This window comes from Hipposideros armiger, unplaced genomic scaffold (genome assembly GCF_001890085.2).
Source record: "Hipposideros armiger isolate ML-2016 unplaced genomic scaffold, ASM189008v1 scaffold_270, whole genome shotgun sequence".
NCBI lineage: Eukaryota > Metazoa > Chordata > Mammalia > Chiroptera > Hipposideridae > Hipposideros > Hipposideros armiger.
Window position 1 is genome coordinate 564,283 of NW_017731620.1, and position 19,559 is coordinate 583,841.

The following is a 19,559-nucleotide window of genomic DNA, read 5'->3' on the forward strand; positions in this document are numbered from 1 at the left end:
TCGGGGGTGGGAGGGCAGTAGATGGGGGAGGGGGTTGTTTCTTTTGAGGGGTGAAAAGGATACTATTGCATTGTGCTCTACACCTGAAACTAATAATAAAAGAAAATTAAAAGAAAATAAAATTTAACAATAAATAAATAAATAAAATAAATCTACTTCAACCAATGCAAAGTGGATTCTATATAAAGAAAACATGCTTAGGAACCAATAATTGTATTCAAAGTTACTGTTAAATTATTTACAAAATATAGAAGATTACCTCATTAAAGGCTCTCTCTGATCTCTCATCAGCCTCATTGTAACTTCACAAGCTCTTCGAAAAAGACCTTCTGTTCCCATAGGACCCATTCCATTAACCATATTATGAGTCAGGCGAAATGGAACAATTTCTGGAACTTCAAAGGTTTCTCCCTTACAACAATGCATTTTATTAAAAAGCAATGTTAGAATTTGAAAATCTTTATGCAAAAAATGTAGCAGTTCATATCTAGACTCCTTTAGCAAAGAACAAACATACCCTCAAAATATTTCTATCTATAACTACAAATAAAAACTATTAGAAGCCATATCATAAAGCATCTATATGACTTCTACCTTTGCTTTTTGGGACTTAAATGCAACCCCTTGGATAAAATCTAGAGGATGGATGGATTCACCTTTTACTGAATTACTATGATAAATAGCATTATAGAGAAATTTTTATGCATTCAACATTTATTTAGTCTTATATTAACTTCCTTAATGTCCTCCTTGAATAATATAAAGTACATACAAATATTCTCATATTTTTTTTCTTTTCTTTAAGATGTTCACTTTAAAATAGGAAGGGAAAAGATACAGCCAATTGCTAGATGCTCATATCCCTGAGACAGGAAATGTAACATGTAATATAACGAAGTCCAATTCATTTACTTTTTGTCATTCTCTAACATGCCTTTCCTAGGGCTTTTAACCCCTCCAATCAGTTTCCCTAAATTCTTCTCTTGTATGATTTAACTTATACAAGTAGTTCATCTCTGAGTGGTTCTCAGTTTGGTCTAGGAGCTTTCTTGGTTTCCTGTGACAGCAGAAAACAACCCACAGAGAATGGGGATGAAGAAAAAGTGGGTCTACCTACCAGTCTGCCTTCCAGGATCATAACACTGGAAAATTGGAGGAGGCCTTAGGGAGAGTCTAACACCTTAATTTATTCTCAAGCCCCACTCTGGACCTACAGAATCTGAACCTCTTGGGATATTTCCTAGGTGGCTACATTTAAAAACAAAACTAAACAAAACAAAACTCTTAGATGATTCTGATATGCTGACAGGTTTGGAAACATCCAAACATTAAACTACTCTGTTTCTCCAAAAGGGAGTCTCAGTAAAATGAACTTATCTTAGATGAACCCATGTTCATATGACTAAGAACTAATTGAGTCAGAAGTCAAAACTGCTTTTGGACTTCAGGTTCAGTGCCAGCTTTATTACATGACTCCTTTGAGTTCTCTCATTCTAAGTTGCTTTACTGGGGGCTACAGGATCCTCTGATCAAAAAGAGTCAACAAACTCAATGTGATTCAACTGTGATTGTAACTGCTACCAATGGGTATGTCTAGGAAGAACAGTTGTTGAGGAAAGAAAATTAGAAGAAAACTTACAATTAACTAGAGTAAATCACATCACATACCTTATTGAAGAGGCAGTTGAAATCCACATGGACACATTCACCAGTCAAAGAATCAAAAAGAATGTTTTCACCATGACGGTCTCCAAGGCCCAGGATATACCCAACCATTGACATGACTGCGGTGGAGCGGCAGTATGCCGACCTGCTACTGTACCTACAGAAACATAAATATGCCTAGCAAATTTTCTATGCATGTGAGGCAACATAAATCTAAAATAGTTTTTAAAATCCAACCATCATAATATATACTCTTGGTAACTTACCATGATGTAGGATCAGGGAATGTTCTCAGAAACCACTCATGAAAAACAGGAGGATGCCTGGGAAGGAGAAATTCTCGGAATACTTTGAGTTTCTCAGACAAAGCTGCTGCCTTTGGTAGCATACACTGACGAAGTTCCTTCCCTGTCATATAAACTCCTGCAAGGTCGAGTCATTTCCATTAATCACACAAGCCAAACGGAAAAGGAGCAATTACGTTGTTGTTAAAGTAGGACAGGCAACATCTACTTTTATTCAAATTGTTATTCAAAAGCATGAATGGAAAATGTTCAACTATGCATAGGTAAATTTATCTTCTTGTTGATGATAATTAATGCCAGCTAAAACCAATGTTGTGGGATCAAATAATACCAGAAGATACCACTCAGAATGTGAACAGCCCCTGGAATTGTAAAAATGCTGCCGCCCTCACTGAAATTACAGTGATCTGTGTTAATCAGAATGTAGTAATGGTCCACTCTGAACCATTACTAAGAAACCTACTATGGAGCTCTGAAATAATCTACTCTGTGTGAAGGCCAGCCTGGAAGATTCATAGTATACTTGATTGTAAACTAATCTTGTACAACACAAATCATCTTTTCCTTCTGATATATTAGTAATCCTGTATTAGATGGTTGGTATGACTCCGGTCTATCAGAGTGGCTTTTAGGCCCACCTTGGTTTGGTGCTTCTTACACCCAAGACACAGCTGAAAGTTTTATGGACAAGTTTGCAATTTGAGATTTTTAGACTCAAACGTTGCATAGTTCAACTGTGTTCATGATGAGGTAGAAAACATATATATTTAAAAATCCAATAATAATAACTAAAACTTATATTTTATCTTTCTAAATAAAATAGTCAACAGCAAGTTCCTTGCCATCAGATTCTAATGTGTCTGAGTGTCAGCTCTGCAACATATTAGCTATGTGAACTTGGATAAGTTACTTAACTTCTCTGGCGCTGTTCATAAAATAGAGATAATTAAAGCTCGTTAACAATAATAAAAAAATAATGTATGTAAATACCACAATACCCATAATACAGTAATTCATCAATATCACTTAACGTTATAGGTTGAATTGTATCCTGCAAAAAAATATGCTGAAGTTCTAATCCCTGGTACCTATGAATGTGACCTTATTTGGAAATACAGTCTTTGTCCATGAAATCAGGTTAAGATGAAGTCATTAGGGTGGGCCCCTCATGTAACGTGACTGGTGTCCTTTTAAGAAGAGACAACAGACACAGACTTAGAGAGAATGCTATGTGACGACTGAGGCAGAGAATGGAGTGATGCATTTATAAGCCCAGAAATGTCAACGATGGCTAGGAACACCAGAGCTTAGAGAAAGGACTGGAACTGATTCCCCCCTAGGACCTTCAGAGATATCGTGGCCCTACTGACACCATGATTTTGGATTCCTAGCCTCCAGAACTGTGAGATTAAATTTCCATTGTTTGTAACCAGTTTCTGGTATTTTGTTTACAGCAGGCCTAGGGAAACTACTACACTATTTTCTACTTCACTCTGATAACTTATTTATTTTTAATGTACTACAAATTACATAAACGATATAAAGAGTTCCCACATATTCATCACCCAGATTTCTTACTGTTCATCTTTTTCCTAACAGTAGTATAATTATTTAAACCAAAATTAATATTGTTATAATGTTATTAACTAACCTTCAGACCTTATCCAAATTTCACCAATTGTCCCACTACAGTCCCTTTTCTGGATCAGGATCCAATTCAGGATCCCATATTGCATACAGCTGTCATGTCTCCATAAAGCCCTTAAATCTGGGGAATTTCTTTGTCTTTCATTACTTTGACATTTTTTAAAAGTTCTGAGCAGATATGTTTTTGTTTCTCCACTGTAAAGTTACTATTTTTTCTGTCTGTAATTAATAAATTATCCTATGAGGATATACTTTGAGACTCTGTCAATAATCTGCTTCCCATCATATTTTTAACTACTACTTCAAGCATCCACTGATACTCATTGCCTGCAACAATTATTACTAATCGTATTTGCTAATTGGTGCTAATCTATTTCCATCATTTCTTCTACTTTTATTCATTTCAATTTATTGTAAGGAAGAACTGCTCCTACTCCCCTTTATTTATTTACTTATTTATTCACATATTTGTGTACATCAGGATGGACTCATGTCTATTAATTTTATTCCATGTGTTATAAACTAACACTATCATTATTTATTTTGGTGCTCAAATCATCCCAGGTTTGACCGGTGGGGAGCTCTACTTTTAATCGAACATTTTCATTTTCATTCTAGTCTTTCCTTTCCTTTTCTTTCTTGGACAGTGAAAACCCAGCTCTCATTAGCCACAATATATTTACTTATTTGTTAAAGTCTAGTAGGCACATGAAGTAGTTTCAGAATGGCTAACCAGTAAGTCCGTGAAAAACAAAATTTTCATATACATTTTTGTAAACTACCTCAATCCTTTTGAGATGAAGATAGAGAAGGAATTAAAATACAAGGAATTAATATACAGAAGTATACTGGATCTCATTTGACTGGATATGTCATCATGGTTTATACCAAAAAAATGTACAATGACATATGTTAATAACAATTACATCCATATTATATGTTAGCAGCTATTATCACCATATTATATTTATATTGTAAGAATTAATTTTGGTACCCTTTTCCTTATATAATTTGGTCAGAATTGGTCTCAAGCCAGCAGTGTTGTTAACCCATTCAATAATCCCACATTCATCGTTCAGTGGAATAACTGCATATGTTCGGATATGAAGTTCTCTTCTACGAGATTCCGCATCTTTTCTTAAGCACTGTTAAAAAAACACAAAAAATTAAAAATTAATATTTTCTAAATGTTATGCCAACTATATCTAACGATTGTTCATTTCATAGAAAAGGAAGTCAATGAAAGCTTACTATGCAATGTAGATGAATAATTCTAAAGAATGAAAGGCCAGGAACAGTATCCCTAATCTATTTCCAAATCATTAAAAATGCCTTGGTTAAGTCCTTCTTTTTAATTATTAACTATTAATGTGACAACAATATTGTGTTCAAAAATATTATAGCAGTATATTTAACAATGACAAAATACTCTTTTATTTTTTATTCCTTCCAAAATATTACTGAAACAGTGGGTACATAGACACAGAGACTTCTGATTAATTTTGATAATCTCAAAAATGCATGAACAAAAGAGTATGAGTTTTATGATATCCCCAAAATATATTTCTTACTCTTACAGTTTAATATTACAGCTTCATTGAAAAATTTTCTTCAGCATAAGAAAGCTTTACACTTATCATCTGATTAATCCTGAAATATATTAGGTAAGGATAAACAGTATTTCATTTAATTCTGTAACTAAATGAAACATACTAAGCACGCACTATAATTGTACCCTGTCCAATCCAAAAACACACTTTAAACTTTAAGAATAAGTAGGTTACATAAATATCAGCAAAACAGTATGGCATTAGAATCACATGTAAAGATCAGTATGTGGCCTCCTAGACCAACATAGTGAGACTCTGGTTTTCCATAATCAGACTACTTTATTTGACCATGTTAATGTGGGGGAACAGTACTGCAATAATTTAATCAGTAACAATGCTGATTACAATAAATTTATAAACTAAAACCAGGCCACTTGATACTTCCAACCAGAAAAACACTGAGGGAGTTTTGGGATCAACATACTAATAATTTAATAGTCAGTAAATTAACTTACCAATTTACCAAGCTTTTTTTTTTTTTTTTAAGATTTTATTGGGAAATTGGGGGAGGGAACAGCATTGGGGAATTGGGGAAGGGGAACGGACAAGTTGCTGTCCTTTTGTTCTTCAGTCTACTTGTGGAGGAATTCGCTTCACTGGCCCTTGTTGGTATTGTGATCGTTGTACTCTTCCCGGCTGAGGCAGATCAGTCGCCTGCCATTGGATGGCTGCTCACGGTGCCTCACGGCAGCTGTCGCCAGCTACCAGCTGCTGACAGTAACTCACTGCAGCCCACTGCAGCCCCTATTGTAGCCTACTCAGTCGCTGGTGACTTACGGAAGTCCAGCTCCAGGTTGAGCTGTTGTTCACCATCTTAGCTGTAGAAGGCACAGCATCACTGGCCCATGTGGGATCCAAACCTGCTGCCCTACTGCTCAGAGCTTGTGCTCCCAAAGACAACTCTTAACCAACGAGCCACTCAGCTGGCCTGACCAAACATTTTAAATAAAAAATATTCCTTCCTTTCATAATGCCTTTAAAATGGGTTTTTAATGTGGTATTAATTTTTAACTTTCTTTTGTTTAAACTAAGCACAAACCATAACTGTCTGTTTTAATTAATGAACTCATCTGCTGCTATATCTTTTTTTGTTAAAAATCCATAATTTTCCTGCTAATAAAAGAGGTACCAGTGAAATGAGGGAAGGGTGGAGAGGAGGGACAAAAAGCTTATAGAAAAATAATAAGGTTTCATCTTTCTACAAATAGAAAAACAGGTGCTACGCATTTATAAGTATCTGGCTACAGAATAATTCAAAGTATCTAAGACCATACATTTATAATAAACCTTTTAATGAGATTTCTTATATCATTTCTGAGATAGAAATCAAGTACTTACCAACAGACTCCCCCTTCCCCACCCCCAAATACTAATAATCACCTTAAAACAATGTGCTGGTAAAAATAGAACATAGCATTATCTTTCTAGCACTGAAACATAAAGTATAAACAAATCTGATAGAAAAAATATATTAGAGATAATTTAAACATTAAATAAAAAATATTTTCCTTCATTAATATATCTTATACATTTTTCTCAACATAATAAAAGTATCTTATTTTTAAAAAATTAAGTAGGGCCAGCCGAGTGGCTCAGTTGGTTAACAGTGCAAGCTCTGAGCAACAGGGTCGCTGGTTCGATTCCACATGGCCCAGTGAGCTGTGCCTGAGCTGAGCTGCTACTGAGCTGCCAATAGACAGCAGGATGGCTCAGCTGGTGAGAGCACGTGCTCCTAACAACAAGGTTGCCGGTTCGACTCCCTCATGGGATGGTGGGCTATGCCCACCTGCAACTAAGATTGAACACAGCACCTTGAGATGAGGGCTGAGAGCTGCTGACGGGCAGCTGAATGGCAACTGGACTTGGAGCTGAGTTAGCTGCACCCTCCACAACTAAGACTGAAGGACAACAACTTGGCTGTTTCCCTCCCCCAATTCCCAACACTGTTCCCCTCCCCCAATTCCCCAGTAAAATCTTTTAAAAAAAAATTAAGTAAAACCAACAATTCTACTTCTGGGTACATACTCAAAAGATTGAAGAAAGGGACTCATACAAATATTTGCAAACTAATATTCACAGCAGCATTATTCACAATAGCCAAAAGGTGGAAGCAACCCAAGTGTCCACTGGTGGGTGAACAGATAAACAAAATGTGGTCTATACATACAGTGGTATACTATTCAGCTTTATAAAGGAAAGAAATTCTCACAGATACTATAACATGGATGAACCCTGAAGACATAATGCTAAGTGAAATAAGCCAATAAAAAAGGACAAATACTGAGGACCGCCGGTTGGCTTAGGTGGTTAGAGCACAGGCTCACAACACCAGGGTTGCCAGTTCGATTCCCACATGGTCCACTGAGGTACGCCCTCCACAACTAGATTGAAACAACTACTTGACTTGGAGCTGATGGGTCGTGGAAAAACACACTGTTCCCCAATAATCCTCAATAAAAATATTAAAAGAAAAAATAAAGGACAAATACTGTATGATTCCACCAATATGAGGTATCTGAGTAATAAAATTTATAGAGACAGAAAGTAGAATTGTGGTTACCAGAACCTGGGGGGAAAGGATATAGGGAGTAAGTGTTTAATGGATAGAGTTTCAGTTTGGGAGGCTCAAAAAAGTTTTGGAGAGGGTTGGCCAAGTGGCGCGTTGGTTAAGAACTGGCTTGGGATGCCAGAGGGGCCCGGTTCGGATCCCACATATGAGGGCCAGTGACACTGCCCTCCACAGCTAAGATGCTGAACAACAGCTCAAACTGGAGCTGGGCTGCTGCGAGTCACCAGCGACAGCATAGGCTGCAGCCCCTGCTGCAGTGGGTTGCCATGGGCTACTGTATGTAGCCAGCAGCCAGCGTGCGCGGCCAGCAGCCGCAGTGAACAGCCATCCAGAAGCCGGCGACTGATGTGCTTCGCCTGGGAAGAGCGCAATGATGGTGCCAACTTGGGCCAGTGACGCAACATCCTCCACAACTAGACTGAAGAACAAAACGACAGCCAACTTCTCTGTTCCCCTTCCCCCAATTCCCCAGCATTGTTCCCATCCCCCAATTCCCCAATAAAAACCTTTAAAAAAAAAAAAGTTTTGGAGAGATGGTGGTGGTGGATGTACAGCAATGTGAAGGTAATTAATCCCACTAACTGAACTGAATAGTTAAAAGTGGTTAAGACGGCAAATTTTGTTATGTGTAGTTTATCCCAATTAAAAAAAAGTTAATTGACAATGAAATGAAAGGCAGCACCTTCCATTCCCTCTTTCTAAGAGTGACCTATTTACATAATGAAAAACTCGTATCGCACTGATAGTAATTATGGAAATTCTAAATAAAAGCAAACTATCTCCGAACCTTATTAATCAAGGAATTGAATTCCATTAGTCTACAATCCTTTCTCAGGTCATCTTTTGGCTTACACATCATGATGTAGAACTTTCCATCTGATCCTTTTAAAGAGATCTTCTTTGGTTTCTGAAGAGAAGCAAGAATTTCCACCTAAAAGATGAGTTATATATAAATCAAAATTTATATATCAAAATTTATAAATCAAAAGATCAAAATTCTTTGTTTAAATTTCTATATGTATAATAAATATTGTTACCTAACATAATAAAAAGAATATAATAACCTATGTTATGCAGTAAATTTATTATTTTAACAATTTCTTTTAAATATCTATGATCTATAAAAACAATGGTTGCCCATGAGTACAGACACATTTTCACCCACAAGAAATGGCTATGAAGTAAAAGGATTGTTTTACCAACACTGTAAGTATGTACACATCCAAATTTAGGCAGCCTCTTAAAGCAGTCACAATGTTAAAAAGATTTTTGAAGTATTTTTTGGACCTTTCTTCAGAGCCTGAGACACTGTTTTTAAATGTCTTTAATAGTAAGAAATGTTTATCAATTGAAAGCAACTTGATTTTTGAAAAAAGAAACTCCTCTAAAATCAAGTCTACCTAATGAGGTGACTAAATAAGCTGAATAATATCAAGTTAAAAACAAAGCATAAGTAATAACACTGATTTCATTATGTAGTTGAATAACTGGCTCTGAAGCAGTCAAACAAATGTTTTGAGTCACAGGAGTATTGGAATAAATATAGTTTTCAAAAGTGTTTACTTAGAAGTGCTCTAGTGCCATTTCTTTAAAATAGTCACATATACTTCAAAAAAAGAATCAAGCTCTTCCTAGATGAATTTCACCTCCTAAAATACAAACAAAAGATTATATTTTGTTCTCTTTCTGTTCTCCATATTTAAGACAAAGGTAGAGTTTGAAACAATTAAATTTAAAATAAAAATTATAGTAATACTAAAACAAATATGAGCATATGAAAAATCAAAATACCAAGTTGAACATGGGATTTTTTTATCACTTAATTTTGCCTCATCAGTACCAGTTTTACTTTTCTGTACTTCCGATCATTTTTTCTTTGCAAATAAAATTCATTTAGTCTCTGAGAAAAACACTTTTAAGCTTAATCTGCCAATTTTAACTAAATTTAAAAAAAAACATAGTTACAGTTATATAAAACTGAAGTTTACCATATCATCAAAGCTTGAAATATAGGCCCAATGCCCAGGAAACGGATCATGGTTAGCATGGGCACCTGGAATTGATGGAAGAGTAGGTATCATGACTGACTGTAACGGAATGAGGATTTCACTAAATGTTGCTTCTTCTACCAGCTTTTTAAGCATTTTAAAATGAGTGCTCATGCTTAACGTGGAACTACTTCCACTCACCTGGGGGAGGAAAAGTACATTTTAATTTCTGTTACAGAACACTTAGTTTCACCCAAACCTTGAATTATAGAACCTTTAGTTTCACCCGAAGTAAAATTTCATTTCTACGATATTTTAATTACAATAGCTCTGCAGTCTGTAGTTTTCTAAGTATTTTTTACATACCATCTCATTTTAACACTTCTGTAGTCTTTCACCTTATCAATAATAATACCTTCAGCATAGTATTAAATTACTAAGGCGATAACAGAGCCTATAATCCATTACCAGACATTACAAAATCCAAAGAGCTCTGTAAATCAAACTTTTTTAGTACCCCATCTCATTTGGCAGCAAAATGATATTTAAATTTCTCAGTGCAAAGATTAATGTTTCACAACAGAAACAATTATGTATCTGATTACAATACTCAATATAAATATATGTACTGTATGACCTTTAAAAATCTGAAAAACTCTAAATTCCTAAATACATCCTGGCCACAAAGTTTTCAGATAAAGAATTGGAAACTGGTCATGTAAAGCACTTATAAAAGTGCCAGTGTTTAATAAATGTTATTGACAATATTAAATGTATTAGAAGTGAAATAGAATTACTGTATTTTGCCATGTATGGTACACTCCAGTGTATAATGCGCACCCAAGGTTTTGGCCCAAACTTTCAGGAAAAAAATTCTTTCGTTTTAATTTTTTAATTCAATTTTTTTAATGTTTACATTTAGGTACTTATTTTTTGTATTATAAAGGAATTTTAGCATTTCTTTTTAACATATTATGGTACAGGAAATTTTATATAACAAGTAATTACAAAACACAAGAATAGATTACAAGGTACAAGAAATTTTATGTAATGGTAACAAATTTACAATATTTATGCATCATAGAAGGCCAAGAACTCTTTGTTGTTTCAAGTTCATCATAAATTCAACAAAACCGATTAGTGCATTCCAGGGTATTGTTTTGTATATGGATATCATTATTCATTTCTAGAGTTACACTTTTAACTCATAAGCATAAATAAAATAAATTAAAAACATTTATATAGATACAGAATTAGTGCTACCCATGTATAATGCGCATCCTTATTTTTCCCTCACAAATCTGGGCAAAAAAGTGTGCATTATACACAGCAAAATACAGTAATGTAGAGAGCAAAAACAGATTATTCTTTCAACATATTTACTGATGAAGCGAAAGTGAGAAATGATGGTCTGTATTTTCTCACCTAGTTACTAGAATGAATATTTTCAAAGTGAAATCTAGCTATTTATCTTGTAGTCTCCCTCTCCTTATACCTATCTTAGCCCCACCCTCACCTTTCCTAGACATTCCTCAGGGCTTTTTTCCCCTTCTAATTCATTAGGTCGAATAGGGGGTCACTCCTATAAGCAATTCCACATTCTAGTCACAAGTCTACTGAAAAAAAGTAGTTATTACACTAGATAATAGCCATCTGCTAAGTTTCCTATGACACTATGAGCACTTCAGGGCAGGAGAACATGTCTTATTCATCTTGTGTTTCCCTTAACACAATGTCTGTTTCCTGCTAGATACTGACATGTGTACTGAAAGAATGAAAAACAAAACTCCAATAGCCTTTCCTCTCATGTACGTAGGTTAATGTGTATGAGTTTTGAAAGTTTAAAGGTATGACAGAAAACAATCATACAGACAAGTTGAATTAACTGAATATTTTACATACTTACATATTTATGTCTTATTTCATATCCTCTACTTAAAATTATTTTTAATACATATAATTTACTCTCTGAAGAATTTACATTAAGAAGAACTTTTAGAAATTTGAAGGATAGCTGAGAGAGGGACATGTTAGAAATTTTGAAAACAGCTTTATTAAACTGCACATGTTTAAAGTATACAATGTGATAACTTTTGATATATGTGTATACCCTTATATGTTAGAATTTTACTTAATTAACTGAAAGAAAACCAGCTAAAATCATATAGAAGTTTTGTACATGATTATCCAACACTGGTCTATAAGTAGTAAGATTTATGACAATACCGGTTTATTGCACAATTCTAGAAGCTTATCTGTTAGGCGAGTTGCATCTCCAACAAACTTTTCTAAGGAGTTTTTCATATGAATAGCTTTATTTAGGATTTCCTTGCATCTGTTCACACGCATGGGATAAGAAGACTGTCACAAAAAAAGTTAAATATAATTTTATACAAGATTTTAAAAATGTAACAACAGAACTTTTAACAAAAATCAACTTAAAAAGTATTTGTGATGAGAATTTATACTGATACAAATTTTCTAGACATGAACTTGGCAATACTATCAATAGCCATAAAAATGCTGCTATCCTATGACCTGATGAATTCCCTTCTTAGGATATACCCTGAAGAAATAATTAGAAATGAGACTAAATATAGATGTGTCTACATGTATTACAACAGCATAAAAACTGCAAACAACCTTAATGATTAAAAACAGCTATATAAATTATAGATGGCAAATACTATGGAATTTTATGTAATTATTAAAATTGTGTCTTCAAAGAATATTGAATAACATGGGAATATGCTTACAGTAACAAACTAAAGTAAAAAACATGAAATTATATATCTATGTAATCCAATTAGGGCTAAAATACATATAGAAAATAAACATACAAAAATACATCAAAATATTAATTAATAGTAGGGTGAATTTATTATATCTGTATATTTTTGAAGTTCTCAAAACTATTTATTAATTTAATATGTATTACAAACTTGTAAAGTTCCATTAATAATGCAACAAAATTCTTCTAGTATTAATAGTTCAGGTACTTTAGATTAAAACACTTGAAAAAAATATAGGTTGCCATTTTATACCAAGCATGCATGGTTTATAGACTTCATAAAGAAAAGGCATGTTGAATTTTTTTATCTTAAACATGCTAGTCACTTCATTTGATATGGTAAATATTTCTAAATTTTAAAATGAGACATAATGCTATAATATCTTTTTTAAAAATTTAAAATTTATGTTTTGCTATAAATCTAATGTAAGAGAGAAACCCTGGAACTTGCATCATCATATGCGTTAAATAATCAATGCCATATAAAATGGATAAAAACACTGTTGTGACTAACATATTACCTTTGACACAGCTGTCATCATCCACATTGCTTGCTGAGGATAAGCCAGAAACACTTTGGCTATAATTTCCATCAAGACAGCAAAAACTTCATCATGAGAATGGCAAATTCGGGAGATCAGTTGTGAAAAAGCAGTCAAAAACTGGTATGGAGCTAAGTGATTTTTGTGCTCTGTGATAACTTTGTTTATTTTAGCTAAATCATTTCTCATTTGTACACGATCACAGCGGGCAGCTGGAAGAAAAATCAAAGTGAAAAAAATAGTAAAGAATAAAACAGTATATCAATTCATTTCACAGAAGAAGAATTTTGTTTTAAAAACAGCTTTAAGATATAGAGTAGTCCCCCTCATCCACAGTTTGGTTTCCAGTATCAGTTGCCTGCAGTCAACCGTTGTCTGAAAATATTACATGGAAAATTCCAGAAATAAACAATTCATAAGGTTTAAATTATGCGCCATTCTGAGTAGTGCGATGAAACTTCAAGATGGTCCTGCTCTGTCCTGCCCGGAACATGAATCACCCGTGTCCAGTGTCTCCACGCTGTACACGCTCCCCACCTGTTAGTCACTTAGTAGCCACCTCATCTACGAATCAGATCTACTGTTGGAGGTATCGCAAGTGCTTGTGTTCAGGTAACCTTCATTTTACTCAATAATGATCCTAAAATGCAAGAGTAGTGATGCTGGCAATTCAGATATGCTAGAGAGAAGCCATAAAGTGCTTCCTTTCAGTGAAAAGGTGAAAGTTATCAAATGGAAAGAAAAAAAAATCATATGCTGAGGCTGCTAAGATCTACAGTAAGAACAATTCTTCTTGAAATTGTGAAGAAGGAAAAAGATATTCGTGCTAGTTTTGCTGTTGCCCCTCAAGCTGCAAAAGTTACGGCCATAGTATGTGAAAAATGCTTAGTTAAAATGGAAAAGGCATTAAGTTGGTGGGTGGCAGACATGAACAGAAAATGTGTTCTGATGGATAGCAACGCGCTGTGCCAGCAAGCAATGAGCTTATAGGAAGACTTCATTCAACAAGGGGTCCCCTGAAATGAGTGACACCAAGCCATTTACTACAAGGGATGGTTACACAGATTCAGGAATAGGTTTGGACTAAAAAGCAGAAATATTACCGGAGAGGCTATGTCTGCCAATGAAGAACCTGCTGCCACATTTCCACCAGAGTTGAAGAAGCTTATTAGGATCTGGTACTATCCATGGAATCAGGCATCCACGGGGGGGGGGGGTCTTGGAACCTGTCCCCTGTGGACAATGGGGGACTACTGTATGATATTCCCGTGTACAAAGCCAGGTAACTTGCCAATTTGTGAAAAGACAGTTTTCACTGTCCAAGTAGGACAAAATATGTCCTACATTGAAAAATTCAAGGGCCATTAATTTTCATTAGAAACAAACAGAAGAAGCCACAATCCATTGTAATTTTATAATAAATTATTTGGCTTAAACTAATATTTTTCAATATGTGTTAGGTTTCTCAATGAATGAGCAGATTTTCATTTGCAGGCCCTGAACTGCAACTACTTAAAAAGTCTATGTTTAGGTATCTAAAAAACAAAACAAACCAACAAAACAAACAGGAACTGAATCAGACATAGACAACAAACTGATGGCCGCTACAGGGGAGGGAAGTGGGGAAAGAGGTGAAAAAAGGGAAGGGGAATAAGAGGTCCAAATTTCCAGTTATAAAATAAATAAGTCATGGGGATGTACTGTACAGCATGGGGACTAGAGTCAATAAAATAGTAATACTTTGTACAGTGACAGTTACTAGACTTATTGTGATCACTTTGTTAGGTATATAAATGTTGAATAACAATGCTGTACACCTGAAACTAATATAATACACCTGAAATTAATATATGCTAACTGTATTTTAATTAAAAAGTCTTTCCCCTTTTTAATATTTAGTTTCTTGCTCACACTTATATAAAATCTTTTTATTTTTCAATTACAGCTGATTTTTTCAATTTATAAAACCTTAATTATCAAATTCATTCCTAGCTTTTAATAAGTTAGACTGTCAAGCCAAATCTTGGTATGACTTCATACCAAAATTGTAATTCTTCTCAGTTCCTTAAATTTTTATATACAAAATTAATATACCTTTTTCCCATTCATAGGCTTTAGCACCAAAATCAAGCCATAGTGATAACATCCGTGGCATTGACTGATATATGAATTGATTTCCATACTGTAGAGATCTGCAATTATACAAAGATATTATTAATAGTATTCTTTGCTTATGTTATGCAAATTAAAATTTTAAGATTTACACTGCTACTTGAGTAATATAATATATAGCCTTCTAACAAAAATTATGGTATTGTATTTCTTCCTAGCAGAAGTTAACGTTGACGCCTTTCTCTTCTTTTTTTCTTACTATATTCCTCACTAAGCTCTATATTGCCTGCACCAAAATTAACACACGTGATGACCTAGTCAAAATCCTGTCAATACTTCTTTCAAATTACCCTTAGGATCTGTGCCTTCATTTGCGTTCTATAGCCATAAGCCTAGGTCAGGCCCAATCACTCAATTTCTGGGAAATTACAATAACTTAGTCTCCCTAATTCTACATTACTTCCCTTTAATAAATTTCAGACTAACATTCCTTAAATTCTACTTTTATCATGCTCTCCCTCTGTTCAAAAACAAAATCAATTACCTATACATTAAGACTACATGAATGGCTCCGCCTGGGATTCAAATATTCACAATCTCGTTTCTATAACTTTCCAATCTTAAGTCACTCACTACTCACCAACATACATTCTCCATCAAGGCTAATTCCCTCACCAAACTCTGAACAAACCAGTCAAACCCTCTTTGTCTGACAAATCTGTGAAAAGTTAGTGTAATGTCCTCTCCTTCTTGAATTTAATTATTTTTCAAATCCTACCTTCTTCATGAGGCCTACCAGACTTCTGTAGCAATGCAGTGCAAAGAGGTATGCTTTGGAAATCATGTAGCCAGTGGCTTGTGTTTTGACTTCAGATTTGTCCCAAATCCCTGACTTCTGGACTTGTTTGGCTCATTTTTGGTATCTTGCTAATATCAAAAAGATATTTCTGGTATTTATATCATTTATTTTTATATCTGATCATACACTCTATTATGTACCATTATTTAAATGTTTTATGTGCTTAAGCCTTCTCTATCTAATTGGACTGGAAGCCTTTGACGGCAAATACTGATGCTTATTAGTAATAACACAGTCATTCACTCATTCAGGATAAGTCTCGATAGCCAGGTGAGTTTACTCCTTTAAGCATGCAAATGCTTTACTTTACTATAGATAAAATATGTTCTAAAATAGTCTTACTTTCAAAAAAATATAATAAAATAGTCTTACTTTCTTAAACTGTACTTTTAAAAAAATCTCACACTATACCTAACAGTCTTATGTACATTATGGACTTTAAATAACTCCATTTTAGAAGAAATGTATTAAATAAATTCTGTACACTAACTCGCACGACATATGCTAATACTAGAGAGCAAATGAAAGCTATTACTTGTTTTGGAAAAGAAAATGCATTTAATAACTGCTTCTGCTTCTCCTTCCATTTCAGAACATCAATATGCCAGGAATTCCGCCTCAATGTAAACAACTAATAATCATTAATTAATAAAATTAGGTTTGGATTTTATAAAACTTGAATTCCATTGCAGGAAGAAAGGCTTGGCCAAATCGTGCCATCACTGATGAACAAATATTGCTTAGATTCCTGATAATGCTGAAATGAGAAGTCAAAATACCTGATAATAGGCAACTTTAAATAGATTTATTGCTCTGAAGTAAGTTACCTTTCAATGTAAAGCAATGGTATGTGAATATGATAAGAATGAGTGGAATGTCATTATTATTTCTTAGGAATTAATAATTTGTGACAATATTAACAGTAGGCATAGACAATACATTATTTGACTATAATACACTAATATATGAAATTAAGTTATGTTTCAACTGTTATCTAGTTTAAGAGATAAGTTCTTTCTACAAGTCTAATGTCAAAGCCATTTTCATACATACTACTTAGCAGAATGGGCTGGAAAGAAAGATTCCACCAGAAATTAAATATAACCATTAATTGTATTAGATTTAGGGTCTTCTGGAATTCTGGGTGGGGGGGGGAGGCTCAAGGAATGAGGGTCTGAAATCGGAAGGACACTTAATTTTCATTGTATATTCTGGACACTATTTAACTTTTTAAAAATATGCACACATTACTTATTCCATTAAAATAGTTATTTTTAAAAGGGAAAAAATTGGATAAAGAAAAACTTTTTCTCATCTAAGGTGATAGGTTGGATCAGTGAAGCACAAAACACTGAATATGCTATACAGTCTGTGATAACAGTTCAGTATCAACAGTTACCCTGACATATTCAGTCAGCAAACCTGCAGTTCTCACACTCACCTTCCGAAATGAAGGACTATATACCGAATGAGATCACCCTGCTTTTCCATCTTGTTGTCTGTGACCATGGGCATCAATTTGTCGTAGTACTTGGCAAGGTAGAAATGCCCATCCTCCCACTCTGGCAGGAACAAGGTCACGTCCTGTAAGAGAGACACAGGGTGCTCACCTAAGAAAACCTCACACTATGATGAGAAGCAAAATATGAATAGGTGACTAGGGGTCACATCTTGGCAGAGCAAAAGCAAAGCCGGTGGACTCTTCGATGTGGAGAAGGAATAGCTACTTTCTTACAAAGTTGTCTCGGGATGGCTGGTCGGTTCTGGTGATGGTCCACTAGGCAATAGTTCATGATAATTTGCTATATAGGAGAAGAAAACTCCATTTACATTGCCACTTTATATGATAACATCAAAATAATTTCCAGATGGATTTTTTTTATGTATGTGTGTATATGTATATTTTTACAGTTAAAAAAAAAAAAACCTCAAAGGAAGGAGAGGTTCACATCAAATCTCTGAAAAGGATAGGACTTTAAAAGCATAAAAATGTGGTTTTAACAATATCACATATTTTACTTTTCTTGAAGACCTCTCACCTATTGCCCTCTCTTAACTCCTTCATAATCAGGCTCCTAAAAAGAATTCTCCACCTTCCATTCATTCCTCAAACTATTTCTTTTGAGCTTTAGTTGTCAACACTCCACTAAAGCAGATCCTTAATCCCAAGAGATATTTTCCCATTCTGATCTCATCTGAACTCTCTTCAACATCTGTTTCTGTTGTTGCCCCCTGATTTTCTCTTTGAAATAGTTTATTCCCTTGCCTTCCATGAGGCCACACCTTGCAAGTTTTTTTCCTACCCTTCTGGCCACTCCTGTTCAGTCTCCTTTGTCATTTCCTTTTTGTTTCCTTGCCCTTTAAATGTTTGTGTGGTTTATTAATTTAATAATATGTGAAATGTGATGGAAAATACATAGAATGGCTGACTTAAAAAAATTTTTTTTAATCAATTTCTACTCTTAATCTAAGCAAGTCTGAGAACATAGTTTAGACCAGGAACCTTAAATGAGATCTTGAGTTTCCTGATTCTAATCATGAAAACATACAGATGCAAACCTGCCTGTGGAGAGAAGAATGACATGGCTAGATGTATGAAACAGAAGCTGGATTCACGTGCCCAACCAGCCAGAGACATGAGGCAGCCATTGTGCCTCTCCAATTTAGCCACAGAGAAGAGGGAACAAAGAAAATGCTGTTAAGATTTCTTCCAAAAAAATATTTTTCAATCTGGTTTTATCATCTTTCTATCTTCCTTCCTCTCTTCTTTTTCCCCTCCTTCATTTCTGGTTTAAGTTTTCAAAATTTATTTTGGAAAATAAAATTTACATACAGAAAAACACATTAAATCTGACATGTACAACTTGATTAATTATCACAAAATGATGACACCCATACAAGAACTCCAGAAACATGAGTCTCCCCATTCACTCTCCCTTTCCTTTTCCCCTCAAATAATCAATACTATAGATTGAATTTTTGTGTTCTTCCGGCACTGCAACAAAAATTCATATGCTGACGCCTAATCTCTAATGTGATGGTATTTGGAGGTGGGACCTTTGGGAGGTGATTAGGTCATGAGGGTAAAACCCTCATGAATGGGATGGATCAGTACCCTTATAAAAGAGGCCCCAGAGAGCTCCCTTGCCCCTTCACCCATGTTAGTTATAATGAGAAGATGGCAGTCTAAGAGCCAGGAAGCAGGCCCTCACTAGGCACCGAACTTACCAGTGCCTTGATCTTGGACTTCCTAGTCTACAGAACGGTGCAGAATAAATCTTTGTTGTTCAAGCCACCCAGTATATTTGTTATAGCTGCCCAAATGGACTAAGGCAACCACTGTCTCTATTTCTTTTCTTTTTTTTTTTTTAAGATTTTATTGGGGAACTGGGGGAGGGGAACAGCGCTGGGGAATCAGGGGAAGGGGAACAGACAAGTTGCTGTCCTTTTGTTCTTCAGTCTAGTTGTGGA

The 19,559-nt window shown here is 34.8% G+C and overlaps 1 protein-coding gene across 3 annotated transcripts in view; it reads right to left on the minus strand.

The window, feature by feature from the left end:
- The window catches only part of ATR (ATR checkpoint kinase), a 134,974-nt gene that overhangs the window by 17,036 nt on the left and 98,379 nt on the right, over window positions 1-19,559 (minus strand). For 2 of the 3 annotated variants that reach the window (XM_019656932.1, XM_019656933.1), the window contains exons 36-45: window positions 17,530-17,672; window positions 15,212-15,309; window positions 13,097-13,329; window positions 12,011-12,145; window positions 9,785-9,985; window positions 8,584-8,727; window positions 4,612-4,762; window positions 1,932-2,088; window positions 1,669-1,822; window positions 260-411 (exon numbers count right to left, since the gene is read on the minus strand). In XM_019656932.1, the coding sequence (XP_019512477.1) occupies window positions 260-411; window positions 1,669-1,822; window positions 1,932-2,088; window positions 4,612-4,762; window positions 8,584-8,727; window positions 9,785-9,985; window positions 12,011-12,145; window positions 13,097-13,329; window positions 15,212-15,309; window positions 17,530-17,672 (1,568 nt within the window). Of the gene's footprint in view, window positions 1-259; window positions 412-1,668; window positions 1,823-1,931; window positions 2,089-4,611; window positions 4,763-8,583; window positions 8,728-9,784; window positions 9,986-12,010; window positions 12,146-13,096; window positions 13,330-15,211; window positions 15,310-17,529; window positions 17,673-19,559 lie in introns of those variants that run through there. The other variant, XM_019656934.1, reaches the window with a different exon arrangement.